Raw genomic sequence first — 23632 nt, 5'->3', positions numbered from 1 at the left:
TAGGCAGAAACTCAAACAGGAAGTACCCGTGCAAAGGAATATTGAACGCTGGTCTGACCAATCGGTATCCATACTTCAAGATTGTTTTGATCACGAGGACTGGGATATGTTCCGGGTAGCCTCTGAGTATAACATAGACGAATACACGGATACGGTGACTGAGTTCATCAGGAAGTGTATAGGAGATGTTGTACCCACTGTGACTATTAAAACCTACCCATTCACGCAAAATTGAAAGCGCGAACCACCGCATTTAACCATGGCAAGGTGAATGGGAATATGGCCGAATACAAACAGTGTAGTTATTCCCTCCGTAAGGCAATCAAACAGGCAAAACGTCAGTATAGAGGCAAAGTGGAGTCGCAATTCAAAGGCTCAGACATGAGACGTATGTGGCAGGGTCTACAGACAATCATGGCCTACAAAGGGAAAACCAGCCACATCACGGACACTGACGTCTTGCTTCCGGACAAGCTAAACACCTTCTTCGCCCGCTTTGAGGATAACACAGTGCCACCGACGTGGCCCGCTACCAAGGACTGTGGGCTCTCCTTCTCCGTGGCTGACGTGAGTAAGACATTTAAGCGTGTTAACCCTCGCAAGGCTGTCGGCCCAGACGGCATCCCTAGCCGCGTCCTCAGAGCATGCGCAGACCAGCTGGCTGGAGTGTTTACGGACATATTCAATCTCACCCTATCCCAGTCTGCTGTCCCCACTTACTTCAAGATGTCCACCATCGTTTCTGTACCCAAGAAAGCAAAGGTAACTGAACTAAATGACTATCGCCCCATAGCACTCACTTCTGTCATCATGAAGTGCTTTGAGAGGCTAGTTAAGGATCATATCACCTCTACCTTACCTGACACCCTAGACCCACTTCAATTTGCTTACCGCCCCAATAGATCCACAGACGATGCAATCACCATCACATCGCACACTGCCCTATCCCATCTGGACAAGAGGAATAACTATGTAAGAATGCTGTTCATTGACTATAGCTCAGCATTCAACACCATAGTACCCTCCAAACTCATCATTAAGCTCGGGGCCCTGGGTCTGAACCCCGCCCTGTGCAACTGGGTCCTGGACTTCCTGACGGGCCACCTCCAGGTGGTGAAGGTAGGAAACAACACCTCCACTTCACTGATCCTCAACACTGGGGCCCCACAAGGGTGCGTGCCACGCACGCCTCCAACTCAATCATCAAGTTTGCAGACGACACAACAGTAGTAGGCCTGATTACCAAAAATGACGAGACAGTCTACAGGGAGGAGGTGAGGGCCCTGCGAGTGTGGTGCCAGGAAAATAATATCTCATTCAACATCAACAAAACAAAGGAGCTGGTTGTGGACTTCAGGAAACAGCAGAGGGAGCACGCCCCTATGAACATTGACAGTGGAGAAGGTGGAAAGCGTCATGTTCCTCGGCGTACACATCACTAACGATCTGAAATGGTCCACCCACACAGACAGTGTGGTGAATAAGGCGCAACAGCGCATCTTCAACCTCAGGAGGCTGAAGAAATTTGGCTTGGCACCTAAAACCCTCACAAACTTTTACAGATGCACAATTGAGAGCATCCTGTTGGGCTGTATCACCGCCTGGTACGACAACCGCAGGGCTCTCCAGAGGGTGGTTTGGTCTGCCCAATGCATCACTGGGGGCAAACTACCAGCCCTCCAGGACACCTACAGCCCTCGATGTCACAGGAAGGCCAAAAAGTTCCTCAAGGACAACAACCACCCGAGCCACTGCCTGTTCACCCCGCTATCATCCAGAAGGCGAGGTCAGTACAGGTGCATCAAAGTTGGGACCGAGAGACTGAAAAACAGCTTCTATCTCAAGGCCATCAGACTGTTAAACAGCCATCACTAGGCGGCTTCCACCCGGTTACGTAACCCTGCACCTTAGAGGCTGCTGCCCCATTTACATAGACTTGAAATCACTGGGCACTTTAATAATGGAACACTAGTCACTTTAATAATGTTTACATATTTCTGCTTTACTCATCTCATATGTATATACTGTATTCTATTCTACTGTATTTTAGTCTATGCCACTCCGACATTGCTCATCCTAATATTTATATATTTCTTAATTACATTATTTTATTTTTAGATTGTGTGTATTATGTGTATTGTTGAATTGTTAGATATTACTGCACCATTGGAGTTAGAAACACAAGCATTTCACTACACCCGCAATAACATCTGCTAAACATGTGTATGTGACCAATACAATTGTATTTTATTTTATTTGAATAAGGTATTTCCGTTTTTTGTTTTTAATACATTTGCCAAAATTTCAAAAAACCTGTTTTCGCTTTGTCAGTATGGGGTATTTAATCCCAAAAACATTACGGCTGTAACGTAACAAAATGTGGAAAAAGTCAAGGGATCTGAATACTTTCCGAATGCACTGCATAACTAAGGTATCGTTACTCAATGTGTATTTATTCGTTGTGTTATTATTTTTCTATACATTTTCTATTTTTCTCTCCGTATTGTTGGGAAGGGTATGTAAGTAATCATTTCACTGTTAGTCTACACCTGTGGTTTACGAAACATTTGACAAATATATTTGAATTTGATTTGATTTGACACTAAGACAGACAGTAAGACAGACAGGTAAACAAGGAGACAAGACCTTGCAGCTCCATGTTGTGGTCATGTATGATACAACACTGAGGGGAGAGACACTAGAAAGAGAGAGATTTTTTCAACAATGGACATGACTTCATTGCGGTGCAGCTGTTGCTCCCGGTTACAGGTAAAATTACACACAGCCTCAGTTGACCCCAGAAACCAAACTGTGTCAGTCAGTGTATTGTGTTGACGCAGGCAGACAGGCAGGGACTTTACTACAGTGCAAGCAGACCTGGGGTCTTACTCAACAGTAATACGGCCAGCACTGTGCTAATCAGTGGAGGCTGCTGAGGGGAGGACGGCTCATAATAATGGCTGGAAAACCATGTGTTTGATACCATTCCACCTATTCCGCTCCAGCCATTACCATGAGCCCATCCTCCCCAATGAAGGTGCCACCAACCTCCTCTGGTGCTAATACCTTGGGGGAAATGGAGTTGTGTCTGTCTGTAGCAGTCAGAGTGAACCACTACCCCTTTAGGTTATCAGAAAATAACCATGTGGAAAGGGGGCTGTCACCTACTAGACCATGTGGCAGGGGGCTGTCAACTACTAGACCATGTGGCAGGGGGCTGTCACCTACTAGACCATGTGGCAGGGGGCTGTCAACTACTAGACCATGTGGCAGGGGGCTGTCACCTACTAGACCATGTGGCAGGGGGCTGTCAACTACTAGACCATGTGGCAGGGGGCTGTCACCTACTAGACCATGTAGCAGGGGGCTGTCACCTACTAGACCATTTTTATTTATTTTATTTTTATTTCACCTTTATTGAACCAGGTAGGCCAGTTGAGAACAAGTTCTCATTTACAACTGCGACCTGGCCAAGATAAAGCAAAGCAGTGCGATAAAAACATCAACACAGAGTTACATATGGGGTAAACAAAACATAGATTCAAAAATACAACATAATATATATATATATATATATATATATATATATATATATATATATATATATATATATATAGTGTGTGAAAATGTAGCAAGTTATGGAGGTAAGGCAATAAATAGTCCATAGTGCAAAATAATTACAATTAGTATTAACACTGGAATGATAGATGTGCAAGAGATTATGTGCAAATAGAGATAGTGGGGTGCAAATGATCAAAATAAATAACAATATGGGGATAAGGTAGTTGGTTGGGCTAATTTCAGATGGGCTGTGTACAGGTGCAGTGATCGGTAAGGTGCTCTGACAACTGATGCTTAAAGTTATTGAGGGAGATAAGAGTCTCCAGCTTCAGAGATTTTTGCAATTCGTTCCAGTCATTGGCAGCAGAGAACTGGAAGGAATGGCGGCCAAAGGAGGTGTTGGCTTTGGGGATGACCAGTGCGATATACCTGCTGGAACGCATACTACGGGTGGGTGTTGCTATGGTGACCAATGAGCTAAGATAAGGCGGGTATTTGCCTAGCAGTGATTTATAGATGGCCTGGCGCCAGTGGGTTTGGCGACGAATATGTAGTGAGGACCAGCCAACAAGAGCGTACAGGACTGTCAACTACTAGACCATGTGGCAGGGGGCTGTCACCTACTAGACCATGTGGCAGGGGGCTGTCACCTACTAGACCATGTGGCAGGGGGCTGTCACCTACTAGACCATGTGGCAGGGGGCTGTCACCTACTAGACCATGTGGCAGGGGGCTGTCACCTACTAGACCATGTGGCAGGGGGCTGTCAACTACTAGACCATGTGGCAGGGGGCTGTCAACTACTAGACCATGTAGCAGGGGGCTGTCACCTACTAGACCATGTGGCAGGGGCCTGTCACCTACTAGACCATGTGGCAGGGGGCTGTCACCTACTAGACCATGTGGCAGGGGGCTGTCACCTACTAGACCATGTAGCAGGGGGCTGTCACCTACTAGACCATGTGGCAGGGGCCTGTCACCTACTAGACCATGTGGCAGGGGGCTGTCACCTACTAGACCATGTGGCAGGGGGCTGTCACCTACTAGACCATGTGGCAGGGGGCTGTCACCTACTAGACCATGTGGCAGGGGGATGTCACCTACTAGACCATGTGGCAGGGGGCTGTCACCTACTAGACCATGTGGCAGGGGGCTGTCACCTACTAGACCATGTGGCAGGGGGCTGTCATCTACCAGTAACACATTCCCTTCCTTCCTTCCTTCCTTCCTTCCTTCCTTCCTTCCTTCCTTCCTTCCTTCCTTCCTTCCTTCCTTCCTTCCTTCCCTATTTCCCTCCCCCCCATCTCCCTCCCTATCTCCCTCCCTATCTCCCTCCCTATCTATCTCCCTATCTCCCTCCCTATCTCCCTATCTCCCTCCCTCCCTCCCTCCCCCTGCACTGACAGTATAATTAGTAATGTAGCAGAGTGTAATGTAAATCTAAGCGCTCCACAACAGGGAATACTCTCCCATAATCACTCCAGGAGAGAAAGATTTCACATTTTATGTCCTGTATAGTGTGTGTGTGTATGTGTGTGTACGTGCGTGCTTGCTTGCGTGAATACATCCATGTACAAGTATGTGCTGTGTGCGTAGGTGTGTGAGGCTGTGTGAGAGAGAAATAGAGAGAGAGAGTGGGAGTGGGAGCAGTCCTGTGCAGCCCTGCGAGTCACCTTGTCTACTACCCTGGTGAGTAGGGCTGACAGGTCTCCAGTAGGGCTGACAGGTGTCCAGTAGGGCTGACAGGTCTACAGTAGGGCTGACAGGTCTCCAGTAGGGCTGACATGTCTCCAGTAGGGCTGACAGGTCTCCAGTAGGGCTGACAGGTCTCCAGTAGGGCTGACAGGTGTCCAGTAGGGCTGACAGGTCTACAGTAGGGCTGACAGGTCTCCAGTAGGGCTGACAGGTCTACAGTAGGGCTGACAGGTCTCCAGTAGGGCTGACATGTCTCCAGTAGGGCTGACAGGTCTCCAGTAGGGCTGACAGGTCTCCAGTAGGGCTGACAGGTCTCCAGTAGGGCTGACAGGTGTCCAGTAGGGCTGACATGTCTCCAGTAGGGCTGACAGGTCTCCAGTAGGGCTGACAGGTCTCCAGTAGGGCTGACAGGTCTCCAGTAGGGCTGACAGGTGTCCAGTAGGGCTGACAGGTCTACAGTAGGGCTGACAGGTCTCCAGTAGGGCTGACAGGTCTCCAGTAGGGCTGACAGGTCTCCAGTAGGGCTGACAGGTCTCCAGTAGGGCTGACAGGTCTCCAGTATGGCTGACAGGTGTCCAGTAGGGCTGACAGGTGTCCAATAGGGCTGACAGGTCTTCAGTAGGGCTGACAGGTGTCCAATAGGGCTGACAGGTCTTCAGTAGGGCTGACAGGTCTCCAGTAGGGCTGACAGGTCTTCAGTAGGGCTGACAGGTGTCCAATAGGGCTGACAGGTCTTCAGTAGGGCTGACAGGTCTCCAGTAGGGCTGACAGGTCTTCAGTAGGGCTGACAGGTGTCCAATAGGGCTGACAGGTCTCCAGTAGGGCTGCTCTGTGTCACAGCCTACCCCGTCAATCCATTGATCCAGACCTCAGCAGCTTTGCTCCCATCCTAGCTACATACAACACAGACACTGAGTCTACAAAACATGCTCTTTCCATGACATAGACTGACCAGGTGAATCCAGGTGAAAGCTATGATCCCTTATTGATGTCACTTGTTAAATCCACTTCAAATCAGTGTAGATGAAGGGGAGGAGACAGGTTAAAAATATTTTTAAGCCTTGAGACATTGAGACATGGATTGTGTATGTGTGCCATTCAGAGGGTGAATGGGCAATACAAAATATTTAAGTGCCTTTGAACGGGGTATGATAGTAGGTGCCAGATAAACCGGTTTGTGTCAAGAACTGCTGGGTTTTTCACGCTCAATAGTTTCCTGTGTGTATCAAGAATTGTCCACCACCCAAAGGACATCCAGCCTTTGGGTCAACATGGGCCAGCATCCCTGTGGAATGCTTTCAACACCTTGTAGAGTCCATGCGCCGACCAATTGAGGCTGTTCTGAGGGCAAAAGGGGGTGCAACTCAATATTAGAAAGGTGTTCCTAATGTTTGGTATACTCAGTGTACACTGGGAGAGAGCTCAATCACCAACATGTCGTATCCTGCATTCATAGTTAAGGTTGAATCAGTCACTAATTAGCTAGGTAGCATATAGGCTATCCTAACCTGACAAGACAAATGTTTGATTACAAGTGTAATCCCCTCATAACTAGTGTGCTGTGGTGTGTCTGTGTGTGCGTGCGTGTGTGCATGTGTTGTGTGTGACAAGCCTGTTAATCACCTCTCCAGCGTCTGCATAGCTTTGAGGTTGTTGAGGGGATTATCCCTGTGTATTCACCTCTGCTGCAGTAGCACCATCTAGAGGCGGTCATGTGTAAATTACATCTCTGCAGCACTGGACTGTTCCATTCCCTCCCACCTGTAGGGGGTTGTAGCACTGGACTGTTCCATTCCCTCACACTTGTAGGGGATTGGAGTAGCAGTGTAGCAGTGTGTGGAGAAGCATACTGACAGACTCTTCATTAATGTGCTATATGCTGTATCGATGCACTAAGTCTGGAACCAGTAGGACCTATAACAGCTTCTACCGGACTATTTGCATTGATCCTCTTTGCACTAACTCTTTTGACTCATCACATACGCTGCTGCTACTGTTTATTATCTAGCCTGTTGCCTAGTCACTTTATCTCTACCCGTATGTACATATCTAGCTCAATTACCTCGTACCCCTGTTTATATAGCCAAGTTATTACCTCGTACCCCTGCACATCAACTCTGTACTGGTACCCTGTTTATACAGCCAAGTTATTACCTCGTACCCCTGCACATCGACTCTGTACTGGTACTCTGTTTATATAGCCAAGTTATTACCTCGTACCCCTGCACATCAACTCTGTACTGGTACCCTGTTTATACAGTTGAAGTCGGAAGTTTACATACACCTTAGCCAAATACATTTAAACTCAGTTTTTCACAATTCCTGACATTTAATCCTAGTAATAATTTCCTGTTTTAGGTCAGTTAGGATCACCACTTTATTTTAAGAATGTGAAATGTCAGAATAATAGTAGAGAGAATGATTTATTTTCTGCTTTTATTTCTTTCATCACATTCCCAGTGGGTCAGAAGTTTACATACACTCAATTAGTATTTGGTAGCGTTGCCTTTAAATTATTTAACTTGGGTCAAACGTTTCAGGTAGCCTTCCACAAGCTTCCCACAATAAGTTGGGTGAATTTTGGCCCATTCCTCCTGACAGAGCTGGTGTAACTGAGTCAGGATTGTAGGCCTCCTTGCTCGCACACGCTTTTTCAGTTCTGTCCACACATTTTCTATAAGATTGAGGTCAGGGCTTTGTGGCCACTCCAATACCTTGACTTTGTTGTCCTTAAGCCATTTTGCCACAACTTTGGAAGTATGCTTGGGGTCATTGTCCATTTGGAAGACCCATTTGAGACCAAGCTTTAACTTCCTGACTGATGTCTTGAGATGTTGCTTCAATATATCCACATAACTTTCCTTCCTCATGATACCATCTATTTTGTGAAGTGCACCAGTCCCTCCTGCAGCAAAGCACCCCCACAGCATGATGTTGCCACCCCCGTGATTCACGGTTGGGATGGTGTTCTTCGGCTTGCAAGATCCCCTTTTTCCTCCAAACATAACGATGGTCATTATGGCCAAACAGTTCTATTTTTGTTTAATCAGACCAGAGGACATTTCTCCAAAAAGTACGATCGTTGTCCCCATGTGCAGTTGCAAACCGTAGTCTGGCTTTTTTATGGCGGTTTTGGAGCAGTGGCTTCTTCCTTGCTGAGCGGCCTTTCAGGTTATGTCGATATAGGACTCGTTTTACTTTGGATATAGATAATTTTGTACCTGTTTCTTCCAGCATCTTCACAAGGTCCTTTGCTGTTGTTCTGGGATTGATTTGCACTTTTGGCACCAAAGTACGTTTATATCTAGGAGACAGAACGCGTCTCCTTCCTGAGCGGTATGACAGCTGCGTGGTCCCATGGTGTTTATACTATTGTTTGTACAGATGAATGTTGTACCATCAGGCGTTTGGAAATTGCTCCCAAGGATGAACCAGACTTGTGGAGGTCTACAATTTTTTTCTGAGGTCTTGGCTGATTTCTTTTGTTTTTCCCATGATGTCAAGCAAAGAGGCACTGAGTTTGAAGGTAGGCCTTGAAATACATCCACAGGTAGACCTCCAATTGACTCAAATGATGTCAATTAGCCTATCAGAAGCTTCTAAAGCCATGACATCATTTTCTGGAATTTTCCAAGCTGTTTAAAGGCACTGTCAACTTCTGAACCACTGGAATTGTGATACAGTGAATTATCAGTGAAATAATCTGTCTGTAAACAATTGTTGGAAAAATTACTTGTGTCATGCACAAAGTAGATGTCTGTCACGATCGTCGGGTACAGAGGACCAAGGCGCAGCGTGGAAGGTGAACATATTTTATTAATTTGAATGATAACACGAACAAAACAACAAACGATAACGTGACGTCCAAAGGTGCAAACCACAAACCTATACAGGAACAAGATCCCACAACCACTGTGGGAAAACAGCCTGTCTAAATATGGTTCCTAATCAGAGACAACCAGCAACAGCTGACACTCGTTGCCTCTGATTGAGAACCACTCTGGCCAACATAGAAATACAACAAATAGAATACACAAAGGAAACTCACACCCTGGCTCAACATACAAGTGTCCCCAGAGCCAGGGCGTGACAGTACCCCCCCCCTAAAGGCGCGGACTCCGACCGCGCCAACCAAATACCACAGGGGAGGGACCGGGTGGGCACTCCGCCTTGGCGGCGGATCCGGCTCCGGGCATGATCCCCACTCCCTCTCTAACCCCCCAAAGTACCCCTGGTCCGGTCTGGCCCTGCTGACCGGAGCTGGACTGCACACTGGTGGAGCGGATTGCTCTAGCTCCGGCGTGAAGCAGCTGACCCGTGCCGAACCAGGCACCGGTGGAACAGGCACGGGCTGTGCCGGACTGACGACGCACACCACTGGCTTGGTGTGGGGAGCAGGAACGGGCCGAGCCGGGCTGACGAAACGCACCCCTGACTTGGTGCGGGGAGCAGGAGCGGGCCGGACCGGGCTGACGAAGCGCACCACTGACTTGGTGCGGGGAGCAGGAACAGGCCGAGCCGGGCTGACGAAGCGCACCACTGACTTGGTGCGGGGAGCAGGAGCGGGCCGAGCCGGGCTGACGAAACGCACCACTGACTTGGGGCGGGGAGCAGGAGCGGGCCGGACCGAGCTGACGACGCGCACCATTGGCTTGGTGCGGGGAGCAGGAACAGGCCGGGCCGGGCTGGCGACGCGCACCATTGGCTTGGTGCGGGGAGCAGGAACAGGCCGGGCCGGGCTGGCGACGCGCACCATTGGCTTGGTGCGGGGAGCAGGAACAGGCCGGACCGGGCTGGCGACGCGCACCATTGGCTTGGTGCGGGGAGCAGGAACAGGCCGGGCCGGACTGACGACGCGCACCATTGGCTTGGTGCGGGGAGCAGGGACGGGCCGAACCGGGCTGGCGACGCACACCACAGGCTCGGTGCGAGGGACAGGAACAGGCCGGACCGTACTGGGCACACACACCACTGGCCCTACGCGGGGATCAGGAATGGGCCGGACCGGACTGGTAACACACCCCAGTACCTCTCGCCGTGCCTCTACACTTTCCTCCCCTTTTGTGACCAGTGGCCCCCGTAAGCTGGCGGCCTCCTCTACTAACCGCTCCATCGTGGCCTCCTGCTGCCCCGTCGTCCACGGCGTGAGCCCCCCCCCTAAACAATTTCTGGGTGTCTCTCCTCCTCGTGGACCAGGCCTCCATAGTTCTCGCCCAACTCTCGCTCTTCTGCTTCCAACTCCAGCCTCTCTCCTCCTCACACGGCTTGAACCAGTCGAGGTGGCACAGGAGATCCGCTAGAGATTCCCCTGGCGATGGCTCCTGGACACGCTGCTTGGTCCAGTTTTGGTGGGATCTTCTGTCACGATCGTCGGGTACAGAGGACCAAGGCGCAGCGTGGAAGGTGAACATATTTTATTAATTTGAATGATAACACGACCAAAACAACAAACGATGACGTGACGTCCAAAGGTGCAAACCACAAACCTATACAGGAACAGGATCCCACAACCACTGTGGGAAAACAGCCTGTCTAAATATGGTTCCCAATCAGAGACAACCAGCAACAGCTGACACTCGTTGCCTCTGATTGAGAACCACTCTGGCCAACATAGAAATACAACAACTAGAATACACAAAGGAAACTCACACCCTGGCTCAACATACAAGTGTCCCCAGAGCCAGGGCGTGACAATGTCCTAACCGACTTGCCAAAACTATACTTTGTTAACAAGAAATTTGTGGAGTGGTTGAAAAACAAGTTTTAATGACTCCAACCTAAGTGGATGTAAACTTCTGACTTCAACTGTAAAGCCAAGTTATCGTCGTTATGATTTGTTCTAAATTTTTCTCTCTGCATTCTTGGGAAGGGCCTGTAAGTAAACATTTCTCTGTTAGTCTACACCTGATGTACGAAGCATGTGATAAATAAAGTTTTATTAGATTTGATATGGAAGTAAATACTAATACTGTGTTTTTCCAGCTCTAGGCTCCAGTGAGAATGCTGAGGAGCGTGTGTTCCGGGAGCGCATGCGGCCAAGGAAGAGGCAGGGTGCCGTACGAAGGAGGGTCCATCAGGTCAACGGGCACAAGTTCATGGCCACCTACCTGCGGCAGCCTACCTACTGCTCCCATTGCAGAGACTTTATATGGTGAGAGACACAGACACACACAGACACACAGACACACACACACACACACACACACCTATGTCAGCCTGTAGAGACTTTATATGGTGAGAGATACACACACACCTACGTCAGCCCTTATATGCTTGGTCATGGGCTGTCTGCGCTCTTGTCTGTCATTGTTTCCATGGTGACATTGGGAAAAGCCCCTAGGCTAACCGTTACAGTGTGACAGTGGAAGCTTTATCCTGGAGAGTCCAGCCGGTTCTCTGCTCCCTGTTTGCACCAAGCTACATGCAACAAGCACACATCTGTAGTACACATAGCACGGGCAGCAAGCTGACAAGTACTGTTTTCTAGGGCTTATGACCTAACAGATCACTGCAGAGCAATGATGTCGCTCTTGCTGCTGGTGACTCTCAGATCCACCTCTATGCAGACGACACCATTTTGTATACATCTGGCCCTTCATTGGACACTGTGTTAACAAACCTCCAAACGAGCTTCAATGCCATACAACACTCCTTCTGTAGCCTCCAATTGCTCTTAAACGCTAGTAAAACCAAATGCATGCTCTTCAATCGAACGCTGCTTGCACCCGCCCGCCTGACTAGAATCACTACTCTCGGCGGGTCTGACTTAGAATATGTGAACAACTACAAATACCTAGGTGTCTGGTTAGACCGTAAACTCTCCTTCCAGACTCACATTAAGCATCTCCAATCCAAAGTTAAATCTAGAATCAGCTTCTTATTACGCAACAAAGCCTCCTTCACTCATGCTGCAGAACATGCCCTCGTAAAACGGACTATCCTACCGATCCTTGACTTCACGATGTCATTTACAAAATAGCCTCCAACACTCTACTCAGCAAATTGGATGTAGTCTATCACAGTGCCAACCGTTTTATCACCAAAGCCCCATATACTACCCACCATTGTGACCTGTACGCTCTCGTTGGCTGGCCCTCACTACATATTCGTCGCCAAACCCAATGGCTCCAGGTCATCTATCAATCACTGCTAGGCAAATCCCCGCCTTATCTTAGCTCATTGATCACCATAGCAACACCCACCCGTAGTCTGCGCTCCAGCAGGTATATGTCACTGGTCATCCCCAAAGCCAACACCTCCTTTGGCCGCCATTCCATCCAGTTTACATTTACATTTACATCCTTTAGCAGACGCTCTTATCCAGAGCGACTTCAGTTCTCTGCTGCCAATGACTGGAACGAACAGCAAAAATCTCTGAAGCTGGAGACTCTTATCTCCCTCACTAACTTTAAGCATCAGTTGTCAGAGCAGCTTACCGATCACTGCACCTGTACACAGCCTATCTGTAATTAGCCCACCCAACTACCTCATCCCCATATTGTTATTTATTTTGCTCATTTGCACCCCAGTATCTCTATTTGCACATCATATTTTGCACATCTATCACTCCAGTGTTAATACTACATTGTAATTATTTTGCACTATGGCCCATTTATTGCCTTACCTCCATAACTTACTACATTTGCACACACTGTATATATATTTTCTATTTTTCTATTGTGTTATTGACTGTACATTTTTGTTTATTCCATATGTAACTCTGTGTTGTTGTTGTTTTTATCGCACTGCTTTGCTTTATCTTGGCCAGGTCGCAGTTGTAATTGAGAACTTGTTCTCAACTGGCTTACCTGGTTAAATAAAGGTGAAATAAAAAATATAAATAAACCCAGGAGTCAGAGAGTCTTAAGGCTGTGAGAAGAGTCTGATCTCGGCCCGTATCCACCAAGCATCTCAGAGTTGGGGTGGTGATCTAGGATCAGGTCCCAGCCTGTCCGTATACTCTTATTCATTATGATCTAAAAGGCAAAAGTGAACCTAGATCAACACTCCTACTCTAAGATGCTTTGTGGATACGGGCCCAGATCTGAACTGAGCAGAACTGGGAACTGCCTGTCTACATGTTGCTGTTACAGTACACAGTATCTCCTGATATGAGTCTTGATGGTAGTACACAATAGTCTGTCTCCCACTGACAACCACTTCTAATAGTGAACCCTTTTCTCTCTAGTGAACCAACTCAGTGTCTGCCCTGAGATTGGCCTTGGTATCCTGTAGCATTGTCAGATTGTCCCTAACTGACTGCGGTATACTGTAGAATTGTCAGATAGTCCCTAACTGACTGCAGTATAATGTAGCATTGTCAGATAGTCCCTAACTGACTGCGGTATACTGTAGCATTGTCAGATAGTCCCTAACTGACTGTGGTATACTGTAGCATTGTCAGATAGTGCCTAACTGACTGAGGTATACTGTAGCATTGTCAGATAGTCCCTAACTGACTGTGGTATACTGTAGAATTGTCAGATAGTCCCTAACTGACTGCAGTATAATGTAGCATTGTCAGATAGTCCCTAACTGACTGCGGTATACTGTAGCATTGTCAGATAGTCCCTAACTGACTGTGGTATACTGTAGCATTGTCAGATAGTGCCTAACTGACTGCGGTATACTGTAGCATTGTCAGATAGTCCCTAACTGACTGTGGTATACTGTAGCATTGTCAGATAGTGCCTAACTGACTGCGGTATACTGTAGCATTGTCAGATAGTCCCTAACTGACTGTGGTATACTGTAGCATTGTCAGATAGTCCCTAACTGACTGCGGTATACTGTAGCATTGTCAGATAGTCCCTAACTGACTGCTGTATACTGTAGCATTGTCAGATAGTCCCTAACTGACTGCGGTATACTGTAGCATTGTCACAAAGTCCCTAACTGACTGCGGTATACTGTATCATTGTCAGATAGTCCCTAACTGACTGTGGTATACTGTAGCATTGTCAGAAAGTCCCTAACTGACTGTGATATACTGTAGTATTGTCAGATAGTCCCTAACTGACTGCTGTATACTTTAGCATTGTCAGACGCTCCCTAAGTGTAACAGAGCGATACTGATGTGACCTGTCTCCCTGACAGATATGATAAAGAGTGTTAGCACACAGTTGTGGCTATTTTAGGCCCAGCCGTTCCATCCCCCCCCCCCCCCTCACATTGCCACAGTGACAGCTCTTCTAGAGGTGGCACAGCTCACTGCTATGGCTCAGGAACCTCTTAAACTTCCTGCTGTTCAATGGTTCAATTTCCATTAATTACAGTAAAGCAGTGGCAGATAGTTGAAATTGCAGATTGTGCCTTTTAATCAAAAACATATAAATGCTAGAGTGTGACAAAGCTTAGAGGGCCCAAACATATTCACTTCATTCTAAGAAACACCTTAGAATTCCACTGACGTAACATAATACTGTTCCACTCTGAATCTGACTGTATGTTGCATTGAGAGAAATTACAGTGAGACTATTTCTCTCTCTCAACAGGGGTGTGATTGGGAAACAGGGCTACCAGTGTCAAGGTAACCATCATATCGATTTCTGTGTTATACCTATCTGCACACCAATGTGTATTCCCATCGCTCTATATGTAATAGGGCCTTTAGGGAGAAGTCAACTATAGCGATGACATGAAAGTGTAGCTCAGTTGGTAGAGCATGGCGCTTGCAACGCCAGGGTTGTGGGTTCGATTCCCACGGGGGGCCAGTATGAATTTTGTTTTTATTATGCACTCACTGACTGTAACTCGCTCTGGATAAGAGTGTCTGCTAAATGACAAAAAGAAATGACAAAAAATTAAAAGTGAAATGACTGAGTTGTCTGGTGTCTCCTAGTGTGCACCTGTGTAGTCCATAAGCGCTGCCATGAGCTCATCATCACAAAGTGTGCTGGAATGAAGAAAGACAAAGAGGACACCACACCAGAGGAGGTAGGCATCACTCCAGATATGAGTTATTATGAGGTGAATCAATCTAGGGGTGTGACTGTGTGATCGTCAGTGCTCTTTGTCTCCCCTGCAGGTTGGATCCCAGAGGTTCAGCGTTAATATGCCTCATAAGTTTGGTATTCACAACTTCAAAGTCCTAACCTTCTGTGACCACTGTGGATCGCTACTGTGGGGCCTGCTCAGACAAGGGCTGCAATGCAAAGGTACGCCAGCACACACACGCACAAACATACACTGAGATATACAAACAAATGCACCACTACACACAGACAAGCACATAAATAGTACATTCTCACAACATTTTGTACTTATAGCATGGTCTCTCTCTCTGTCTGTAACCATGGTCTCTCTCTTAGTCTGTAAGGTGAATGAACATGTGATGTAACCATGGTCTCTCTCTCAGTCTGTAAGGTGAATGAACATGTGATGTAACCATGGTCTCTCTCTCAGTCTGTAAGGTGAATGAACGTGATGTAACCATGGTCTCTCTCTCAGTCTGTAAGGTGAATGAACATGTGATGTAACCATGGTCTCTCTCTCAGTCTGTAAGGTGAATGAACGTGATGTAACCATGGTCTCTCTCTGTCTGTAAGGTGAATGAACATGTGATGTAACCATGGTGTCTGTAAGGTGAATGAACATGTGATGTAACCATGGTCTCTCTCTGTCTGTAAGGTGAATGAACATGTGATGTAACCATGGTGTCTCTCTGTCTGTAAGGTGAATGAACATGTAATGTAACCATGGTCTCTCTCTGTCTGTAAGGTGAATGAACATGTGATGTAACCATGGTCTCTCTCTGTCTGTAAGGTGAATGAACATGTGATGTAACCATGGTGTCTGTAAGGTGAATGAACATGTGATGTAACCATGGTCTCTCTCTGTCTGTAAGGTGAATGAACATGTGATGTAACCATGGTGTCTGTAAGGTGAATGAACATGTGATGTAACCATGGTCTCTCTCAGTCTGTAAGGTGAATGAACGTGATGTAACCATGGTCTCTCTCTGTCTGTAAGGTGAATGAACGTAATGTAACCATGGTCTGTCTCTCAGTCTGTAAGGTGAATGAACATGTGATGTAACCATGGTCTCTCTCTCAGTCTGTAAGGTGAATGAACATGTGATGTAACCATGGTCTCTCTCTCAGTCTGTAAGGTGAATGAACGTGATGTAACCATGGTCTCTCTCTCAGTCTGTAAGGTGAATGAACGTGATGTAACCATGGTCTCTCTCTCAGTCTGTAAGGTGAATGAACATGTGATGTAACCATGGTCTCTCTCTCAGTCTGTAAGGTGAATGAACATGTGATGTAACCATGGTCTCTCTCTCAGTCTGTAAGGTGAATGAACGTGATGTAACCATGGTCTCTCTCTGTCTGTAAGGTGAATGAACATGTGATGTAACCATGGTCTCTCTCTCAGTCTGTAAGGTGAATGAACGTGATGTAACCATGGTCTCTCTCTCTGTCTGTAAGGTGAATGAACATGTGATGTAACCATGGTGTCTGTAAGGTGAATGAACATGTGATGTAACCATGGTCTCTCTCTGTCTGTAAGGTGAATGAACATGTGATGTAACCATGGTGTCTGTAAGGTGAATGAACATGTGATGTAACCATGGTCTCTCTCAGTCTGTAAGGTGAATGAACGTGATGTAACCATGGTCTCTCTCTGTCTGTAAGGTGAATGAACGTAATGTAACCATGGTCTGTCTCTCAGTCTGTAAGGTGAATGAACATGTGATGTAACCATGGTCTCTCTCTCAGTCTGTAAGGTGAATGAACGTGATGTAACCATGGTCTCTCTCTCAGTCTGTAAGGTGAATGAACATGTGATGTAACCATGGTCTCTCTCTCAGTCTGTAAGGTGAATGAACGTGATGTAACCATGGTCTCTCTCTCAGTCTGTAAGGTGAATGAACGTGATGTAACCTTGGTCTCTCTCTCAGTCTGTAAGGTGAATGAACATGTGATGTAACCATGGTCTCTCTCTCAGTCTGTAAGGTGAATGAACATGTGATGTAACCATGGTCTCTCTCTCAGTCTGTAAGGTGAATGAACGTGATGTAACCATGGTCTCTCTCTCAGTCTGTAAGGTGAATGAACATGTGATGTAACCATGGTCTCTCTCTCAGTCTGTAAGGTGAATGAACGTGATGTAACCATGGTCTCTCTCTGTCTGTAAGGTGAATGAACATGTGATGTAACCATGGTGTCTGTAAGGTGAATGAACATGTGATGTAACCATGGTCTCTCTCTGTCTGTAAGGTGAATGAACATGTGATGTAACCATGGTGTCTCTCTGTCTGTAAGGTGAATGAACATGTAATGTAACCATGGTGTCTGTAAGGTGAATGAACATGTGATGTAACCATGGTGTCTGTAAGGTGAATGAACATGTGATGTAACCATGGCCTCTCTCTGTCTGTAAGGTGAATGAACATGTGATGTAACCATGGTGTCTGTAAGGTGAATGAACATGTGATGTAACCATGGTCTCTCTCAGTCTGTAAGGTGAATGAACGTGATGTAACCATGGTCTCTCTCTGTCTGTAAGGTGAATGAACGTAATGTAACCATGGTCTGTCTCTCAGTCTGTAAGGTGAATGAACATGTGATGTAACCATGGTCTCTCTCTCAGTCTGTAAGGTGAATGAACGTGATGTAACCTTGGTCTCTCTCTCAGTCTGTAAGGTGAATGAACATGTGATGTAACCATGGTCTCTCTCTCAGTCTGTAAGGTGAATGAACATGTGATGTAACCATGGTCTCTCTCTCAGTCTGTAAGGTGAATGAACGTGATGTAACCATGGTCTCTCTCTCAGTCTGTAAGGTGAATGAACATGTGATGTAACCATGGTCTCTCTCTCAGTCTGTAAGGTGAATGAACGTGATGTAACCATGGTCTCTCTCTCAGTCTGTAAGGTGAATGAACGTGATGTAACCATGGTCTCTCTCTCAGTCTGTAAGGTGAATGAACATGTGATGTAACCATGGTCTCTCTCTCAGTATGTAAGGTGAATGTACACAGACGCTGTGAAAGTAACGTGGCTCCTAACTGTGGGGTGGACGCGAGGGGCATCGCCAAGGTTCTGTCTGACCTGGGGGTCACACCAGACAAGATCTCCAGCAGCGCCCAGAGGAGGAAAAAGGTTAGAGGGCACCACCATGGACAGGGGGCACTGCCAGGGTCAGAGGGCACTGCCAGGGTCAGGGGGCACTGCCAGGGTCAGGGGGCACTGCCAGGGTCAGAGGGCACTGCCAGGGTCAGAGGGCACTGCCAGGGTCAGGGGGCACTGCCAGGGTCAGAGGGCACTGCCAGGGTCAGAGGGCACTGCCAAGGTCAGAGGGCACTGCCAGGTTCAGAGGGTACTGCCAGGGTCAGGGGGCACTGCCAGGGTCAGGGGGCACTGCCAGGGTCAGAGGGCACTGCCAAGGTCAGAGGGCACTGCCAGGTTCAGAGGGCACTGCCAGGGTCAGGGGGCACTGCCAGGGTCAGGGGGCACTGCCAGGATCAAGGGGCACTGCCAGGGTCAGAGGGCAGGGGCGAGGGGATAACGTTAAGGGGGCAGGGGGTATGGGCAGGGGGCAACAATTGATGAGAATTCAGATTGAGTAAATGTGAACAGTATGTCCTCAATGAGAAAATGTATTTAGCAGCAGTCACAATACATACAGACTAAATCACATATTTAAAAACAACATCAGAAAAGCAAAGGATATTTACATGCAAGTAAGCAAGATAGGATTATACTGAATATAATACTGCCCTCTGCCCATACCCCCTGCCCCCTACCCCTGTTCGTACCCCTTGCCCCTGCCCATAATGCTGGATAGAATTATGCTGGATAAAATTATACTGGATAGAATTATACTGGATAGAATTATACTGTGTAGAATTATGCTGGATAGAACTATACTGTACATGTTAAAGTGCAACTGCTAAAGTGCAATTAGTCCAACATCTAGCTGTGATAGAACAGGGGTGTCAAACTCAGGGGGCTGGATGTTTGACACCCCTGTGTTAGAGATGTGTTAGAGAATGAGAAGGATTGGAGGAGGATGATGATGATGATGATGATGATGTTGCTCTCCATAGATAACCCAAGAACCCCAGCAGCCGTTACCATGTAGCCCCCAGACAGAGGAGGACCGATCCAAAACAGCCCCCACCTCCCCATGTGACCAAGGTATCACACACACACACATTTAGATCAACGGACATGCTGACCACTTATTTAAGACTTCACACACAGAGGTGGAAATGGGGGGGAACCGGGTTCAGGGAGTAAAATCATTTTGACATTAAATTCATGAATTTTGCATTTGAGGTTTCCGGGGAGTGATTTTATTTCAATTTCCACCCCTGCCCATACACAGAGGAACACGCTCTTATGACTCCTTTACCTCTCTGGTTTCTCTCCCAGACCTGAAAGAGTTGGAGAACATACGCAAGGCGCTGTCGTTTGACCAACGTGGACAGGAACACAAGTCAGCCTCGTCCTCCTCTTCAAGCATGGTGGTGGTGGGCTCAGAGGGGGGCGAGGCTCGGGAGAACGGAGAGCATAAGACTGTCCAGACCAAGAGGATGACCCTGCAGGACTTCCTCTTCATCAAGGTCCTGGGAAAAGGCAGCTTCGGAAAGGTACTGTCTGAGTCTCTGACTGCCTGTCTGTCTTTCTTTCTTTCTACCTCCCTCATTGGTTAATAATCATCCCCTCCCATTGATGTTAAGAGCTGTTTGCTCTTACATTTTAGTCATTTAGCAGACACTCTTATCCAGAGCGACTTACAGTTAGTGAGTGCATACATTTTTCATACTGGCCCCCCGTGGGAATCGAACCCACAACCCTGGCATTGCAAGCACCATGCTCTACCAACTGAGCTACAGGAGGCCAGTCGTCGGACCAGTCGTTGTAAAGAGTACTTTGTGATTGGTAGGTTTCTTGGTTAGTTAGTTAGTTAGAAATGGTTCAGTATTTCCTCCTGAATCATTTCATTTGTCTGTCTGTCTGTCTGTCTTACTCTCTGTCTATCTGTCTACCTCTCAATTTAATCAAGTGCAGATAATGAGTCAGTGGCTTGAGTGTTGTTGCAGTAGCAGTGTGTGTCTGTATGTGCGTGCATTTGTGTGTGTATGTTAACCTCTGTGGTTCTTCCCTATAGGTGATGCTGGCTGAGTTGAAAGGAACAGATGAGGTGTATGCTGTGAAGGTGTTGAAGAAAGACGTGATCCTACAGGATGATGACGTGGACTGTACCCTGACAGAGAAACGCATCCTGGCCCTGGCAAGGAAACACCCTTACCTGACCCAGCTCTTCTGCTGCTTCCAGACCAAGGTAGGAAACCTCTCTACCTGACCCAGCTCTTCTGCTGCTTCCAGACCAAGGTAGGAAACATCCCTACCTGACCCAGCTCTTCTGCTACTTCAAGAACAAGGTAGGAAACAGCCCTACCTGACCCAGCTTTTCTGCTGCTTCCAGACCAGGGTAGGAAACACCCCTACCTGACCTAGCTCTTCTGCTGCTTCCAGACCAAGGTAGGAAACACCCCTACTTGACCCAGCTCTTCTGCTGCTTCCAGACCAAGGTAGGAAACACCCCTACCTGACCTAGCTCTTCTGCTGCTTCCAGACCAAGGTAGTAAACACCCCTACTTGACCCAGCTCTTCTGCTGCTTCCAGACCAAGGTAGGAAACAGCCCTACCTGAACCAGCTCTTCTGCTGCTTCCAGACCAGGGTAGGAAACACCCCTACCTGACCCAGCTCTTCTGCTGCTTCCAAACCAAGGTAGGAAACATCTTTACCTGACCCAGCTCTTCTGCTGCTTCCAGACCAAGGTAGGAAACACCCCTACCTGACCCAGCTCTTCTGCTGCTTCCAGACCAAGGTAGGAAACACCCCAACCTGACCTAGCTCTTCTGCTGCTTCCAGACCAAGGTAGGAAACACCCCTACCTGACCCAGATCTTCTGCTGCTTCCAGACCAAGGTAGGGACAAATACTAGTACCTCACACAGAGGAGTACACACACAGATGGACACACACACACACACACACACACACACGCACGCACACACACACACACACACACACACACACACACACACACACATACATATATATATATATATATATATATATATATATATATATATATATATACTGTATATGTATACATACACACACACACATGCACTCCCAGTTGGATTGACAGGTGGGCAGAATGACAGACACACACTGGCATGCTCAGACCCCTTCTTGACTCACTTGTCTGCTTCTTGCCAACTAACATAGGGTTGAAAACCACCGCAAACACACACAGGTACACAGACTGGAATGGCCACTTATGAAACACTCCATAGACAGCAGTTTCGCTGGTTGGGATTTAGGAATGATTACCACTAAGTGGCAATATAACACCATAGTTGAAGAACACAACAGGACTCAATACATCGTAATTCACATACATACAGCTCATTTCATAAATGTTCCACTGGCTATAGTTACTGACTGTAAGGGGTATAGGGTAGGATAGTAATCGGGTCGTTCCACCAATAGAGTGCCTATAGTGTGGGATGGTAATCGGGTCATTCCACCAATAGAGTGCCTATAGTGTGGGATGGTAACCGGGTCGTTCCACCAATAGAGTGCCTATAGTGTGGGATGGTAACCGGGTCGTTCCACCAATAGAGTGCCTATAGTGTGGGATGGTAACCGGGTCGTTCCACCAATAGAGTGCCTATAGTGTGGGATGGTAATCGGGTCGTTCCACCAATAGAGTGCCTATAGTGTGGGATGGTAACCGGGTCGTTCCACCAATAGAGTGCATATACACTCTAAAAAGAAAATGTTCCTGGAGTATCCTTTAGGGGTTTCTTCAAATTGAAACTGTGGAGGAACCCCTGTAAGTTCTTCGAAGAACCCTTTAAAAGGGATCTTCAAAATACCCCTTTTAATGGACCCTCAAATAACCTTTTGAATAACTTTTTGGGGTTATTTTATGAACTACCCCCCCCTCCCCTATTATTATCATTAATAATACACATAACAATAACAGAATATTTTAGTTGTCAGTGTTTTATTATGATTTTAGTGGCAAAGCAGAATAAAAAAAATCTAAATATGAGGTAAACATCCAGCAGAGCCCCAAGTCCAATGGATATATCCTCTGGCGTGTTGATGTTAATGTGTTGATGTTCTCCGTATCCATAGCCAGAATGATTTTGCAGTGCATGGTAATCGAACAGGTTTCCTGTTATATTCAGCAGAGGTGTAGGGAGAGTGAAGTCTGTGAATCCCAAAAATAGTAATTATACAGATGTTTAACAAAACATGCACACAACATTATACATACCTTGGTTTTTGTGGTGAATGTGAATGAAAAACATTGTTTTGATAATGGTTTCATACACATACCTTTTCCATAATGTAGAGGCCGATGAAATTTTCATTGAAGAGGTAAGGGAGGAGGATGGTATATGTGATCTGCATAACATACCAATACTAATTGACATACCTTTGTATGCCTCCTCGTCTGTATACCTGTATACATTGCTTGTCCATATATGTATATATGTATATATTCTTAAATTCCATTCCTTACTTAGATTTGTGTGTATTGGGTATATGTTGTGAAATTGTTAGATATTACTTGTTAGATACTACTGCACTGTCAGAGCTAGAAGCACAAGCATTTCGCTACACCCGCAATAACATCTGCTAAACACATGAATGTGACAAATAACATTTGATTTGATTTGAGACACAAAAGTGAGCAGTTCAGTCATCTGCACCCAATACAACAAGCCTTCAACATATTCTTATAGCCTACATTATTATGCCATTTAGCAGACGCTTTTATCCAAAGCGACTTACAGTCATGTGTGCATACATTTTTACGTATGGGTGGTCCCGGGGATCGAACCCACTACCCTGGCGTTACAAGCGCCATGCTCTACCAATTGAGCTACAGAGGGCTACATATTCTTACCTCTTTGATGATTGATATGCATTGAATTGTGTCCATTTTCTGCTTTAGAAAGATTTGCACAAATATGAAAAGATAGATGGTATCATCATAAAACAATATAAATTTAGATCATATAAGGGACAACCCTTACCTTAAATTGAGGAGATCTTTACATTGTTCAGTTAAGTGCCTGCACCTGCTGTCCTTCCAAATTGAAATCCAAATGTTTCTGTTGGGCAGTTAGGTTCCTGCACTAAGGAGGTTCCTTGATGAACCCCGCCTCCTATGGGGTTCTTGGAATAACTTTTTGGGGGCAATATTCCGTGCCAAGAACCCTAAGGTTCTTCGAAGAACTTTGAGGATCTTAGAAGAACCCTTGTTGAACCCCTAATTTTTAGAGTGTAGTGTAGGATGGTAACCGGGTCCTTCCACCAATAGAGTGCCCTGTTGGG

The 23632-nt window shown here is 46.7% G+C and overlaps 1 protein-coding gene across 1 annotated transcript in view; it reads left to right on the top strand.

Annotated features, from left to right (window-relative positions):
* The window catches only part of LOC311112928 (protein kinase C epsilon type), a gene marked incomplete at both ends in the record, with an annotated part of 271860 nt that overhangs the window by 128393 nt on the left and 119835 nt on the right, over positions 1 to 23632 (top strand). Inside the window, 8 exons of the mRNA XM_084156066.1 lie at positions 11245 to 11407; positions 14751 to 14785; positions 15098 to 15192; positions 15284 to 15413; positions 18219 to 18361; positions 19309 to 19399; positions 19637 to 19854; positions 20376 to 20549. Coding sequence (XP_084012192.1) covers positions 11245 to 11407; positions 14751 to 14785; positions 15098 to 15192; positions 15284 to 15413; positions 18219 to 18361; positions 19309 to 19399; positions 19637 to 19854; positions 20376 to 20549 — 1049 coding nt within the window. The remainder of the gene's footprint in view (positions 1 to 11244; positions 11408 to 14750; positions 14786 to 15097; positions 15193 to 15283; positions 15414 to 18218; positions 18362 to 19308; positions 19400 to 19636; positions 19855 to 20375; positions 20550 to 23632) is intronic.

Source organism: Coregonus lavaretus (genome assembly GCF_964263955.1).
Source record: "Coregonus lavaretus genome assembly, chromosome: 1".
NCBI lineage: Eukaryota > Metazoa > Chordata > Actinopteri > Salmoniformes > Salmonidae > Coregonus > Coregonus lavaretus.
Note: the sequence above shows the minus strand (reverse complement) of the source record. Positions and strands in the feature narration are given on the sequence as shown.